A 13,264-nucleotide genomic window follows, 5' to 3' on the forward strand; every position below is an offset into this window, starting at 1 on the left:
GTAGATTGCTTGTGAACCAACCGCTAAAAGTTATTTGTCCTTTCCTATGAATCAAACTTGCCGCTCGCTATTCGGGCCCTGGCCTATCGATATCGTTTGCCAGCCCTGTAATCTTTTGTTTGCGTTTCTGCTGCATTCGCTAACTCGCCGGCAAGTGGAATTCTTATTACTATTATTGTTTTTGCAAAATGCGTTGGCTTTATGCCTGTTTTGTAATCTTATTGTGTGCGTTGATCTTTTGCGAATACGTTGCCGACTTTGTGGTATTACAAAAGTGCAAATGGCCCGAGATACGACGCAAAAAATATGTGGACGATCCGTTAAGGGCTATGATTATTGCCGATCCGCATTTGTTGGGACCACATCGCGGACACTGGTTGGACAAGCTGTATCGTGAATGGCACATGACACGTTCTTTCCAGGCAGCATCTCGTTTGCTCCAGCCCGATGTGGTCTTCGTGCTGGGCGATCTGTTTGACGAGGGTGACATGGTCAGTGATAAGCAATTCCAGGAGTACGTTTGGCGTTATCTGCAGATGTTTAATCTGCCTGCTGGCATTCCGCTTATCAGTGTGGTTGGCAATCACGATGTTGGCTTCCACTACAAGTGAGTTAGCCTGGAATATCTGTGTTATTTACAAATGTAATGTGTTCATTTCTCTATCTCTTTTAGAATGCATCCGTTTTTCATGTCACGTTTCGAGAACTATCTAAACTACTCCAAGGTTCATCTTTACACCATCAAGCAAATACATTTTGTGGTTGTCAACTCTATGGCCATGGAGGGCGATGGCTGCTTGTTCTGCGCGGAAGCGGAGTCCGCACTCAAGAATATATCAAGAACACTGCACTGCATGCAACATCCTCATGAGGCGGAATGTGCACGGACTCGTCGTCATCCTTACAGTCAGCCCATAGTCATGCAACACTTCCCCACTTATCGCATATCAGACCGGGTTTGTCGAGAACACGATGCACCCCATATTGAGACATTCCGCGAACGCTATCATGTGCTATCCAAAGATGCCACTGATATGCTGGGCGAGCTTTTGAAGCCACGTCTGGCGTTTGCCGGGCATTCTCATTATTATTGCCATAACATCAATCGGTTGGGCATCGATGAGTATACGGTAGCATCGTTTAGCTGGCGCAACAATGTCAATCCCAGTTTCATGCTGGTAAGCAAACGAAATCACTTTTATTAGACTTGATATTAATTGCACATATTTCGTAGGCCACCATTACGCCGGATGATTATGCGGTATTCAAATGCAAAATGCTGCCACAGCAGTTTGTCTTTAATAGCTATGTGAGTGCTGCAGTGGCCTGCCTAGTGTTAATTGCATTCCAGCTGCGAAAGTATTTTGTGCGACGACGTCCAGCGACGGGAGCGGAGAAGAAGCACCACTAAGTGTAATTATATGAGTACGAAGTATTCAAAGTATTTTTGTGATTCACGGCCAAATTAGGGGCTAACATTTTAGGTAGCATAATGCTAGGATTGCTCACACTCATAAAAACATTTATCACATTTTTGCGGCATATCAATTAACAATTAACAAACGCAACAGCCATTTGCTGATATATAGTACATAGAAATATGTATGTATATTTATGAATACTTTTATCACAGACATAATGCTTGCTAAGTCCACACGGAATATACACACATCGGGAGTCTGCCGACAAACAAAACAAAAATGCCAAAGAAATTATACAAATGAACTGGATGCAAAGGAAACACAAATTAGGATTCAAAACTAAATATAAACATGATGTACATACATTATGAATGTGAAACTAAACAAAAAAAGGATATGCAGATTCATAGATTCCTGTACCTTGTTACAATGTGCGCGCCAATTTTTTGTTCTTGCAAAATCAAACTGCAATTTGTACTACTAGACTAAAGATAAATTAAGCTACAACTACACTTATAACTACACTCGATAATAGGAATATAATATTTTGGCTAACTACTTGCTCTTCTTTTTTGTGTGGAAGTGAGGCGTATTGTCTATGATTGACCATTCAGCAGGTTCGTTTGCGCCTGCGCATGATGATTGCGTCCCACGAAGCATTCCTTTGGCAAACATCTATGCAATACTGGCGATATCAGATCCGGATCCAGTGATTTCAGCTCTGTGGGTTTTGTGAACAGCGAGACAATGGCACCAACCACAATAACTGTAGCAACACCAATGGGATTGATCCAATGATATGATAGTCGATACAATGGAAACACTTGCTCCTCATCCACCCAAACGCTGTCGGGCAATGTGACATTCGCTGCACAGCTCTCCACGGACACTGGCAACTTCTGCGAATTAAGTCCACCCGCTGCTATGGTGATTTGTGTGCCAAATGATATCCAGCCCGCGAGCAAAGCGCCAGCAATACCCCCTACTGCTGTCCCGATATTGTTGGCCCATGGCACCAGCATACCCAGCGTAAACAGACCAAACGTGGTGCCCGCAGCAATGGCCGTCATGGAGGTGCAGATGCTCAGAATGCCGCTCAACTGCTCGAGCACCAGGACCAGCGAGAGCGCCACCACGCCCAGCACAATGATGGACGTCTTGACAAGCACCGTGGAGGCGCGCTCGCTCGGCCGCATCTTGAAGCAGCCGCGCACAATATCCTCCAGAATGACCAGCGATGTGGAGTTCAGCACCACGGATAATGAGCTCAACGCGGCGCCAAAGATGCCTGCAATAAAGAGACCAGCGATGCCAGGAATATGCCCCACACTCTGCACCACATACAATGGCAACAGCTGATCGTCGTGAGTGATGAGGCCCGCGCTCAATGGGTCACAATCCTGATACATCTCAAAGATGAGCAGTCCCACATAGCAGCAAACCGAGACAAAGGCAGCCACACCAATCGTAAATATGGCCATCGATGCACGCGCCTGCTTTAGCGATGGCAGCGACATGTAACGCTGCACCATTGTCTGATTGACGGCATTAAACGACGTCCAGTATGAGAATCCGCCAATGAGCACGCTCCACACGGTGTGTCGCACATAGGGCGAAGGATTCGTGTTCGAGAATATCAAACGACCGCCCTTGGCAGCATCGCCAAACAGTTTGTCCCAGCCGTTGGCATAATATGTGCCCAAGGCGGCTACAGCCAGCACAGAAAGGAACATTACCAGTGTCTGCCAGGCATCCGTGTGCACCACCGCTTTAATACCGCCCACAAAGGTGTAGAAGACACACACGATCACAATCACCGCCGATATCACATGCAAATTGATGCCGGAGACTAGAAAACGTAAAGAGAGTCAATTGAGATACTTTAAATGGCTTAAACTCAGTTACCTTGGTTAAGAGCTATGGCCGGCACATAAACCACAAAAGGCAGAAAGAGTATCTGAAAAATAATAAATAAAAAAAGAATTATGAATTAAATATGAGAGCATATCTTCACCATTAACTCACCTCATCTAGAATGAACATAAAGGAAGCGATGCTGCGTATAACCGAATGGAAACGCATTTCCAGATACTGCAAATGCAAAAAAAAGAATACGAATCAATTAAGTAACCTATTTAAATAAAATCCACTTTGAAAATATCCGCTACAATTAAATCAACCGCTCTTAACCTTTTACTAAGTAGCAATACATCAAATAAACTCGACTTTGACGTTTACAAAAAATGTAGTATGCCAATTTATTGCCTGGACAACAACTGTCAAGTGCGAATCTAATTTACATTATTAATCATGGCAAAAATACTACGATCTGTATACAGACATTTATTGTCGACCAAAGTCCAATATTGAATGAGTCTTTGTGATGTCTTTGCTTAATTAAAATGTTTGCTACAATTGGCACCGCTTCTGTTTCCAGTGCAATGACGAATCGTAAGCTAATGAAAATTCCAATCGTGATAAACAAAAAATTGATCTTTGAATCTTTGTTTTCTATGAAAATACTCTCAAGACTTGGCTATAACTTAAAATCTTAGATCGTTAAATATTTTTAAACTACGATTGTAAATGATAAACTCAATAAATCATAATTTGAAGTACAGGTAAATCATGCCCGGCTTTATACGCTATTAAGTACGTACTATAATTTAATTGAATACCATTCAACGGCGGGTCTCTTATCATTTATTTTGATTTCCTTCAACAACCCATTATCGTATCGTATATGTTCCACATTTGTTTCATACTCGGTAAGGGGTCATTAGGTTTATGAGGGAATTCGAGACGTACCTCATATGACGAGCCGACTTGAAGAGTTGCAAATACGGGAATGTAGATGTAGGAGACGGCAATTCCCTGCAGTATGATGGCAATCGCTATAAACCAGTATTGTGTGCCAAAATTGTATATCTCGGATGTAGTGCCCAGTATTGTAACGCCCGATACATAGCTGTGTGTAGATAATAAACCCCCCGACAGTGAGATAAGTTTGGTATTATGAGAGTGATATAATTCTACGAATAGTATATGAGTTTTTTATTGTCACCTGGCTATCAGACTCATGGCAACTGGAAATACTTTTAGTTGTCGCGATCCCAACAGATATTCGCTCATCTTTTCTGAACCAAAGTCATGTTTTCGAGTCTCCATGCTGCTTGTGGTTGTAGTACTAGTTGTGGTGGGTAGCGTTGGTTCTACATCGTCAATGGATTTCTTGCTCTTTCTAATAATTATTTAATTAATGTTTTGTTAGAGAAAATGTTTACTTCTCTTACTTGATGCAGCCAAAGTAAATGCCTGTACCCGTGGACAGGACAATCATGCCCAGAAATACAATGTAGTCGACGCTACCAAATCTGTAGCTTTCCGCCTGTAATAAACCATTTATTTAATATGTTCGTATTTATAAACATGTATAGATAAGAAATAAACATGTTTATCTCTGAGGAGGCGTCGAATGACTTGTATAAATTAGCTATAACCAGAATGATGAATGCGGAGTAGTAAAGGTATTTTCATATCAGCAAAATCTGTTCCAGTTTTATTTTATATATGAAGTTGACTTATAAAATGCGCTGTTATTGTTTGTACCCGACACTTAGATCATAGAAGTGTATTTTGACTTATAAATGAACAATGAACAATGCATGAAAAACATAAGGTCGTTTAAAAATAATTGGTTTACAATTTTTAAGAACTCAAAAAAGAATTTCAAAACTATTACTTCATAAAAAAGTATTACAAATTGAAATTTTTAAGTTTAAAAAGTTTTCATAAGTTAAATTAAATTTCAAAATTCTACACATTTTTTTTATATATGAAACCAATTTGAATTAGAATTTGAAAGTTTCAAGCCATATTTTAAATTTCCATAATCCACATATTTTAATCAGAAGTTACATCCATTTTAATTAGTATTTTATAATTATTATTATGATAATTCGAATTTTAATTGTATACTTATAGACAAGTGACGGTATTTCAAAGTCGAATATACTAAATTTTTCACTTTGTTTTAGAAATATGTTACGCTTATCTTACAGAAAGTTTATTTATGTAGAAATGAAATTTTAATTGTTGTAAATTTAGAAAAGGCCAAAGTCTAAAATTCCCGGCACTTTCAAATCGCAATTTTGTTTGAAAGTATCAATAAATACACGTTGAATGGCCGATAATAATACCAGGTAATCCAGTGAGTTAGTGACGAGTACTTATCATGTGAATGAACTAAATTTTTGTTTCTTTTTTTTTTGATAAACCAGACTGAGAACAATTCACCGACACGTTCGTATACATATCATACAGTATTTAGTTAGATAGGGCGGGCAGAGGGCAGAAACAAAATCAGAATAAAAATCAGAGGGACTTTAACCTTTTGCGCAATGGACAGCCAAGCTTTATCACGACTGAACTGAACTTTGGAGCTGATACTACGTAAGAACTTTGCATAATTTTGAAGGCAGATCTATGTATGAACTTACATACGTATGTATATTTGGAATACCGGCTAGTTAGTCATGCTTACCACTTCCATGCTGATTATTTATTCGTAAATGTCACTCGAAAGCGAAATGCGGCGCAGAGAGAAAAAGAAACGCCGCCAAAAACGCGTCAAATGCGAAAATGAAGATGAAAGCGAACACAGCAAAAAGTTAAGTTCCAATGGAAAATTTGTTTTGTAATGTTGTTTACACGCTAGCTGTTGCTGTTGTTGTAATTATCTAGCGACGCGTTACTGACACTGACCGATTAAATAAGATGAGAAGAGGCCTTACAATGTATTGTGTATTTGCAATTTGCACGCGTAGTTCGAAATTGCAAATGTTACCGCACTCGAAAATGCAGCCAAAAACAAAACTCAAAACGAAAGCGAAAACAAAACATAAAGACACAAAATAGAAAGTTGTTCACGTTGCTGGCCGCAAGTTCTGTGTCTACGTCTGTCTCTTGTTGTTGTTTGCCTGTTGACCGATTCTCAAAAAGCTAAATACACGCGTCACCCACACGGCGCACGAACGAAGCGAGCGAGATGCGATGATGTGCGAAGCAAAAACAACCGTTAACAACGTACGCACACCGCCCGATGCCAAAATGCACTGAGGGCTTGCTCCACTCGAGCGCCTGCGTTGGGTCTGAGTGGGGGGCCGGCCACGACCACCAAGGCGAAAGCTCACTCTCCCGCGTAGGAAGAGAGTGAGAGTGTGAGTGAGCGCACAAGAGCGAGCAGCAGCAACGGTTTTAATTTTGCGTAAAAGCTTCTACATGTTTACAAACACAGCACCAATGAGAAGTGAGCGTGTGTGTGTCTGATCGACGTTTGAGAATTTTTGATAACAAAGAAGATTGCCTTCCGTTATAAATGGACGCATTTAAACTAAATAGCTAATAATACCAAATAATACTTATGCAATTGTATTGCATTTAAGAACAATATGCCAAACGCTTGAATTTAGGTTCGAAATAAAAGCCTTGTATAGTTAGGCCATAACAATCGAATTCAATAATCGAAATCGATAAGGAATCCAAAGCGAATTGAAATTCAAAAACTTATCGCAACTTGTAACGTATTTGAGTTATTAAACATAAACACATAAATGCAATTGCCTAGCAAAAATATATTTTCCGCGACACTTGTTTGCAAGTTTAGAAATAACTATATTACCAATCGCACTGCGGGCGCAATAAACTGACCTAACAATTCAATTCCGCTGTGGAAAGGGTGCCAAACACAACTGGCCATGTCAAAGAGACTTGTCACAGTTGTAGCAAGCACTTTACCGAATGCATTTACATATCGTATTGAGTATTCCGAGTAATTAGATTAAGCATACGGCACGTTGCCTGCTCCAGCCATTTCTTTCATGATGAATGAACAGTTGGCAACGAAACGCGCAGCTGTTGAAGTGGATTTGCACTTGGTACTTGGTACGCTCAAATCACAGGTAAGAGAACATAATTTGATTGCATAATGTGGAAGACTTTAGCTCCATATCCCTAGTAAAATCTCGTGTAATGAATAAGGCGAGCGAGAAAACACAAACTCGGCAAACGAAACTCACCTTTAAGCGCGGTCCCAAGACGTCTCCCAATCATATTGACTATGAGCGTATACAGACAGCACAAGTGCAATCCCAATACGCTGTCGCAGCTCCAATGCCAATCAAGGCTGCAACATCGCCAGCTGGCAAAATGCAGCTCAAATTGAGCGCAAGCAAAATTCGACTGCAACAACAAACCGTTCAAATTGAAGGCACTACGGATGCTGTACGTCGAAAGTCGGCGCCTCAGCTCTTCAGTTTTACCATAGCGCCCAAGCTTGGCATGTCTGCCGTGGGCGAAGCTCAAATAGTGCCACGATTGCCCGTCTACGAGATGAGCCACTGCATCCGACGTTCGCGCACTCTCGGCTTGCCTGAGGCGAGGGTCATTCCGACCACCACGGACAGCAACAGTGAGCCAAGCAGCAGCAGCTTGACGGGCGGCAGCTCTACGTCACCCGAATCGCTGCTGGATAATGTGCTAAGCGGCGCCTCCTCCGTCTCAGTGCAAAGCAGCAGCGCCAGCGACATTACAGTGGCACCTCCACCACCACCACCGCCTCCTCCAGCACTAAAGTCACCGCTGCTGGCCAAACCCAAACGTGTGCTCAGTTTAAAGGCTTCTCCGGAGCTTCGCATCTCGCCACCTACGCCGGATAGTGGCGTCCAACCGGAGATTAGCACACTACTTTTGCCCGGCATGGAACCGTCGGATACACTCAATTCCTTGGCCTCCAGAACCAGCTGCTCGCCCTCACCTGTTGGCTCGCCCATGGTATCGCCCTCGAATAGCTTTCAGCTACGCAACGATGCCAACAGCTGTGTGAGCATTAGTTATCCCGAGGATCTCAAGTGCGCCATCTGCATGGATGTCTACACTGATCCGCGTACGCTGCATTGTCTACACTCATTCTGCCTGCAGTGCCTGGCGAGTGAGCAACTGCGCGAAGAGGTCAACTGGGAGGATCGCTCCAGCTACAGTATGCGCTCCTCGACGCCTGAACTCGCAACGGTATCGCCGGCCCGGCAGCGCGGCGCCAGCTTCAGTCTGCGCAGCAAAAAGTCCATGGATCGCATGGTGCTACGGGTAAGTTGCAAAAGAATTAGATAAATATTAATTAATTAAAAGTTCGCCATTATCACTTCTTATATTCTTATAATGCTGTTTCTTCAGACCAAGATCGATGCCAAGAACTCTGCAAGCTTTGCCAGCGAAACGGACAACATGCGCTGCATTGGCTGTCACATCTGTCAATATGTCACGGAGCTTCCAGCAGTGGGTGGAGTGCGTCAATTGCCGCAGAACTTTATGCTGGTGCGACGCATTGAGGCACTGCGTCTGCAAGCTGGCGACGATGTCATCTCGCGTGTGTGGTGCTCGCTCTGCAGCGATGAAATTAGCGTGAGTCTGCAAGTTTCATTATCATTAAGTGAGGTCACCTAACGGCAAACAATCTCTTAACGACATGTTATCTCGTTTAACGGCCACAACAAAATAGGAAAAATAATCGTATACGTATCATTTTTTGGATACCAATTGAGGCCGCTCAGTGAGATATATATATTTATAATATAAAGTAATCCACTGTGTTCTTTTCTAGGCCACTTATCACTGCATCAGCTGCACTCTGAATCTGTGCTCGTTGTGCAAGGAGGCGCACGAAAGGCAGCGCAGCACAGCCAATCACCATCTGAGGAACATTATGGAGCTGCGACGTGCACGCAAGCAGAAGCAACAGCAGTTGGGATTGGGAGACAGCAGTCATTTGCTGTTGAAGTGCGGACTACATGGCTTCGAGCTGAAGGCCTTCTGTGTACCCTGCCAGCAGGTGAGACAATCTTCCGCCCACTACGCAGCGTTTCTCCTCATCTATAGAATGTTTCTTAGCTGGCCTGTTCGGATTGTCTGGTGCTGCAGCATCGCAATCATCGCCACGAGATTGTTGCCAAGGCAGCAGTGCAGCTGCAGGTGGCCAAGCAGCTGCGAGAGGCAACGGAACAGACGCGTCCACTCTGTCAATATGCGGAGCATTCAATTGAGCGACTCAACGAGATTGCACGAGGCATAAATGCCCGATGTGATGACATCCAGGCGCAGGTGGAGAGCTACATGAATAGCTACTTTGAGGCACTGCAGTCGCATCGCAACACGCTGCTCCAGCAAATTAGTCGTGCCCGAGAATCCAAGATTGAGCTGATACTCAATCAGCAGCTAGAGCTTGGTAAGCATCAAATCTTATTTACAATTCTTTATTATTAATCCCTTAATCCTTTAGAAAAACGCACACAGCAAGCGCTGGATGCCATGCGCTTTAGCCAGGAACTGTGCGATATTGGTGCCGAGGTCGAAATATTGAGCTTTGCTCGCATTCTGCTGCGACGCTTCGAGTATTGCCAGCAGTTCAAGCCGCCAGTGGATCCTAAGGTAAGAATCTATCATAATTTTAATAGATAAGTGTTATAGCAAAAGTTGAAACCAATCTAGGAAAGACTTTAATTTTGGTGAAACAATATTTTTTAAAGAACAATTTTAAATAGTTTTGACAGAGTGAGATCCTGTAATTATATGCAGATATAGTAAATATAAAATACAGTCGCAATTATCATAGAATTACAATATAAAATATAACTTGTTGAATTTATAAAACAAATTTGATGAAATTACAATTACATATAATAAAATTGTAAGATATATTAGTTCTACGTTTCCCATTTGACTCAGACTTAAATGTTTTCATTAAAAAACAGACGAAACTTAAATAAATTATTTATTCCGAACTTTGCAGATTTCGGACTCGCTGCATTTTCTGGCAAAGATTCGAGCGCCCGCCACCAAGGAGCAGAATGACATACCGCTCTACGGCATCATCACCATGCAGACGGTGGAGCCAACGCTCTGCACGCTGCAATGGGAGGGCTTCTCGCAGCTGCGACTGCACAGAACAGTGCAGCTAATGCTGCTCTCCAGGGATCGCGATGGGGTTGCCTTGTGTCACGGTGGCCTAGAGATCAATTGTATGATCAAGTACAAGGAGTTGAATGCCAAGTTTCTGCCCATCGATGTGGCAGATCATCGCGACGGCACCTACAGCATCGCCTTCACTCCGGACACACAGGGCACCCTCATGCTAACTGTCAGCATCAACGATCGTCAGATTAAGGGCAGTCCATACACCTTCCATTGCCGGCAAGTGCGTCCACACACCGGTATCTATCACTGCTGTGCTTTCTGTTCTGGCAAGGGGAACAAGAGTGTGAAGTGTTCATGTGAAGGACGCATGCCAGGCTACAGTGGCTGTGGCCATGGACATGCCGGACATCCTGGGCGGAGGCATTGGTCCTGTTGCGGCAATGTGCTCGAAAACTCCGAATGTAATGTGGCTAACAAGCTGCTGAACTCGTAAGCAGCATATTGTCAACATGTGGTGAACAGACAGGGACGTCGAAAGCGTGTAGGGTATACTTTAAGACATGCAGTTTATTTCAACATGGTTTATTTTTTTGTTGTATGTTGTGTGAAACTTAGAGAATACAATGTAAGCGGACTTCAAAATGGGGTGCTGGAAATGCTGTCATGTTACTTCAATCCTCGTTGTCCGAGTACCACGAAAGACGCTCCTCGTAGAAGCGAATGACCATTTGTGGGATTTTTACATTCGCCACTGTCGATGGCACCATTTCCGCTTGATCCACGCCCTTGAATTGAATGAGGAATGTGAGGCGCCCATCATTATCGGATGCGCCCAATATCTTTTCAGCCTTGAGGCCACGATCGAAGCCAGTGCCGCCAGCTGGTACTAATACTTCGGCACGCTTGGTTTTGCTAGCTGGACCTGGGGGTTCCTCGGATTGGCGCTTGTTGTTGCTGCTGTTATTGGTGGTGCTGGGAGTGGATGAGCTCGAGGCATCCTTATTCTCGGCAGTACTACCGGGACGATCTTTTTTAGCTGTTGCATTAGCCTGTCAATGATTATACATTACGCTAATGCATGCTGCATAAGAAAAAAAAAAACATCTCCACTCACCTCATCCTTGCGCGACAATTCGTATTGTTGTATTAAATCCTGGCAGTCGAGATTGCCCTCGGGCTCCCAAGTGTTTTCTGTTTCAGCATAACCCTTCCACTTGAGATAATACTCAACCTTAAGCGGAATAAAATTAATTCAAATGAACATATTAGTTTTGGGTAATACGAACCTTTCCTTTGCGCACACGACGGTCGAGAATCTTCTCCACGGCATACTCCTCCTCTTCCTCCTCTTCACCACCAGAGGATTGCGGATCACCCCTTTTAGACATTTTACTTAAAATTTAAGAGAGCTGCATGCAACAAAAAAAAGTGGCGCAGGTTTACAAATATGTTTGCATGTATGTGTAAATGTGAGTATATTTATACATTAACAAGAACAGAAAGCATAGTCCATGCAAATTTTAAACACGAAGATTATGCACATTTCTGTAATGCAACACTTACCACAAACACAATTCTGTTTATAAAACCGACAGATTCTTGTTGGCTTTTGCTTGCCCAAAACCGATATTGAAAAAATTAGAGAAAAAAGTGCGCGTTCTTGGGATAATGCCGCTGCGAATTAGCGTTGCGCTCTTTCCGATAAAGTATGCAAAAAATGCTACACCAATTAGTGCTGGTAAACGTCTCAATGACAATTATCGCGATTTTTGTACTATTATACCGTAAACAGCATTGATATACAAATACTGAAAAGTACCAAAAGTGACTACACTTTTTGAAAAAAAATATAATATATAAGGGAATGAGAATTGTAGGATATCAACAATATAACTTAGTTTAGACGATTTAAAATGTTATTGAACATATAATCAACTAGCCATTTGAAAATATTTATACCAATATTCGATATAAAGTGTAACCAGGAGGTCATTCTATGTACGTCAAGATAGCTCCGCAACTTTAGCGTAACATAACAAAATATCGGATAAAAAAACATTTTATTTTCGTCTTTTTACGTAATATTTAGTCTTAAATTAAAAAAGTTTAAAAACAAAACTATAGAAAAATAAATTATCTTTCTGCAAGTTCTGCAAATGTGAAGAATAATTTGATGATAGCGTTAACATAGTGTTTTGCCGCTAACAGTGGTCAAGTAAACTGCAAAATTATGATTTAAATAAGAATATAAAATTGCGTATATTTATTAATTATAATAAATTAGTTATTTTCTGCAAGTACTTAAAGTCCCGCCAAAGTCCAAAGGGTGTTATTTAACACTAAAGTCTTCCGATTTGAGTCGGCTCTGGCCTGACTGGTTCCAGTTACTTGATGCACCTGCGAAATGAACTTGTTTTTGCGGGTTAACAAAAGGGCAATTTTCTCAAAAACGGCCTAAAGGATTTCAACCAAAATTGTCACATATCTTCCTAATAGTTGTATCTACGAAAGTATAATGTGAGCTATGGCCGACAAGAAAGTCAAAAAATGTTTTGGTCATTAATCACAATATTGATTTTTTGTGCTCATTTTGTATGGGTCTGGAGCTGACATTATTGCACTTTTCCCGAAATATTGCTACCCCAAGTTTTCATTTTACTGCATGCAATTTGACGAACATGGATTTCATAGAAAGATAATTTAGTTTTCTATAGTTTTGCATTTAAACTTTTTTAATTTAAGACTAAATATTACGCAAAAAGACGAAAATCAAAAGTCTTTTTTATCCGTTATTTTTTTCAATATGTAACGCTAAAGTTGCGGAGCTATCTTGACGTACATTGATTTACCAAATTTTTCACCACCTCTATATTGAA

General features: G+C 41.8%; 4 protein-coding genes across 5 annotated transcripts; 2 read left to right on the top strand and 2 right to left on the bottom strand.

Moving 5' to 3' along the window:
• Positions 1 to 120: 120 nt before the first annotated feature.
• Positions 121 to 2,866, top strand: LOC132798683 (metallophosphoesterase 1 homolog). Of its 2 annotated transcripts, XM_060810638.1 has the most exons (4): positions 121 to 607; positions 674 to 1,178; positions 1,235 to 1,425; positions 1,634 to 2,866. In XM_060810638.1, the coding sequence occupies exons 1-3, from the start codon at positions 189 to 191 to the stop codon at positions 1,409 to 1,411; spliced, it is 1,101 nt and encodes a 366-aa protein (XP_060666621.1). In that variant the 5' UTR covers positions 121 to 188; the 3' UTR covers positions 1,412 to 1,425; positions 1,634 to 2,866. The 2 variants fall into 2 exon arrangements, with proteins under 2 accessions (XP_060666621.1, XP_060666620.1); XM_060810637.1 differs by having other exon boundaries at positions 1,235 to 2,866.
• Positions 1,461 to 6,095, bottom strand: LOC132798680 (sodium-coupled monocarboxylate transporter 2). Its single transcript, XM_060810634.1, has 7 exons — positions 5,965 to 6,095; positions 4,715 to 4,809; positions 4,486 to 4,662; positions 4,230 to 4,389; positions 3,447 to 3,512; positions 3,327 to 3,378; positions 1,461 to 3,270 (listed from the first exon to the last, which is right to left on the bottom strand). The coding sequence occupies exons 1-7, from the start codon at positions 5,971 to 5,973 to the stop codon at positions 2,018 to 2,020; spliced, it is 1,812 nt and encodes a 603-aa protein (XP_060666617.1). The 5' UTR covers positions 5,974 to 6,095; the 3' UTR covers positions 1,461 to 2,017.
• A 561-nt stretch (positions 6,096 to 6,656) lies between these two features.
• LOC132798679 (E3 ubiquitin-protein ligase TRIM45) lies at positions 6,657 to 11,018 on the top strand. The gene is made up of 7 exons (XM_060810633.1): positions 6,657 to 7,381; positions 7,438 to 8,564; positions 8,652 to 8,879; positions 9,079 to 9,306; positions 9,366 to 9,699; positions 9,754 to 9,902; positions 10,264 to 11,018. The coding sequence occupies exons 2-7, from the start codon at positions 7,452 to 7,454 to the stop codon at positions 10,879 to 10,881; spliced, it is 2,670 nt and encodes an 889-aa protein (XP_060666616.1). The 5' UTR covers positions 6,657 to 7,381; positions 7,438 to 7,451; the 3' UTR covers positions 10,882 to 11,018.
• LOC132798692 (heterochromatin protein 1) lies at positions 10,938 to 12,114 on the bottom strand. The gene is made up of 4 exons (XM_060810646.1): positions 11,952 to 12,114; positions 11,675 to 11,797; positions 11,503 to 11,619; positions 10,938 to 11,437 (listed from the first exon to the last, which is right to left on the bottom strand). Exons 2-4 carry the CDS (start codon positions 11,774 to 11,776, stop codon positions 11,060 to 11,062), a joined length of 597 nt encoding a protein of 198 aa, XP_060666629.1. The 5' UTR covers positions 11,777 to 11,797; positions 11,952 to 12,114; the 3' UTR covers positions 10,938 to 11,059.
• Positions 12,115 to 13,264: the final 1,150 nt, after the last annotated feature.

This window comes from Drosophila nasuta, chromosome 2L (assembly GCF_023558535.2).
Source record: "Drosophila nasuta strain 15112-1781.00 chromosome 2L, ASM2355853v1, whole genome shotgun sequence".
Taxonomy (NCBI): domain Eukaryota; kingdom Metazoa; phylum Arthropoda; class Insecta; order Diptera; family Drosophilidae; genus Drosophila; species Drosophila nasuta.

Coding starts and splice junctions, on each gene's coding strand:
- LOC132798683 (XM_060810637.1), top strand. CDS start 189: ATGCGTTGGCTTTATGCCTGTTTTGTAATCTTATTGTGTGCGTTGATC. Junction 608..673: donor GATGTTGGCTTCCACTACAA/GTGAGTTAGCCT, acceptor TATCTCTTTTAG/AATGCATCCGTTTTTCATGT. Junction 1,179..1,234: donor TCAATCCCAGTTTCATGCTG/GTAAGCAAACGA, acceptor CATATTTCGTAG/GCCACCATTACGCCGGATGA.
- LOC132798680 (XM_060810634.1), bottom strand. Junction 4,390..4,485: donor GCCATGAGTCTGATAGCCAG/GTGACAATAAAA, acceptor ATCTACACACAG/CTATGTATCGGGCGTTACAA. Junction 3,271..3,326: donor GGCCATAGCTCTTAACCAAG/GTAACTGAGTTT, acceptor TACGTTTTCTAG/TCTCCGGCATCAATTTGCAT.
- LOC132798679 (XM_060810633.1), top strand. CDS start 7,452: ATGAATAAGGCGAGCGAGAAAACACAAACTCGGCAAACGAAACTCACC. Junction 8,565..8,651: donor TGGATCGCATGGTGCTACGG/GTAAGTTGCAAA, acceptor CTGTTTCTTCAG/ACCAAGATCGATGCCAAGAA. Junction 9,700..9,753: donor CAATCAGCAGCTAGAGCTTG/GTAAGCATCAAA, acceptor TTAATCCTTTAG/AAAAACGCACACAGCAAGCG.
- LOC132798692 (XM_060810646.1), bottom strand. CDS start 11,776: ATGTCTAAAAGGGGTGATCCGCAATCCTCTGGTGGTGAAGAGGAGGAA. Junction 11,620..11,674: donor GTCGTGTGCGCAAAGGAAAG/GTTCGTATTACC, acceptor ATTCCGCTTAAG/GTTGAGTATTATCTCAAGTG. Junction 11,438..11,502: donor AATTGTCGCGCAAGGATGAG/GTGAGTGGAGAT, acceptor AATCATTGACAG/GCTAATGCAACAGCTAAAAA.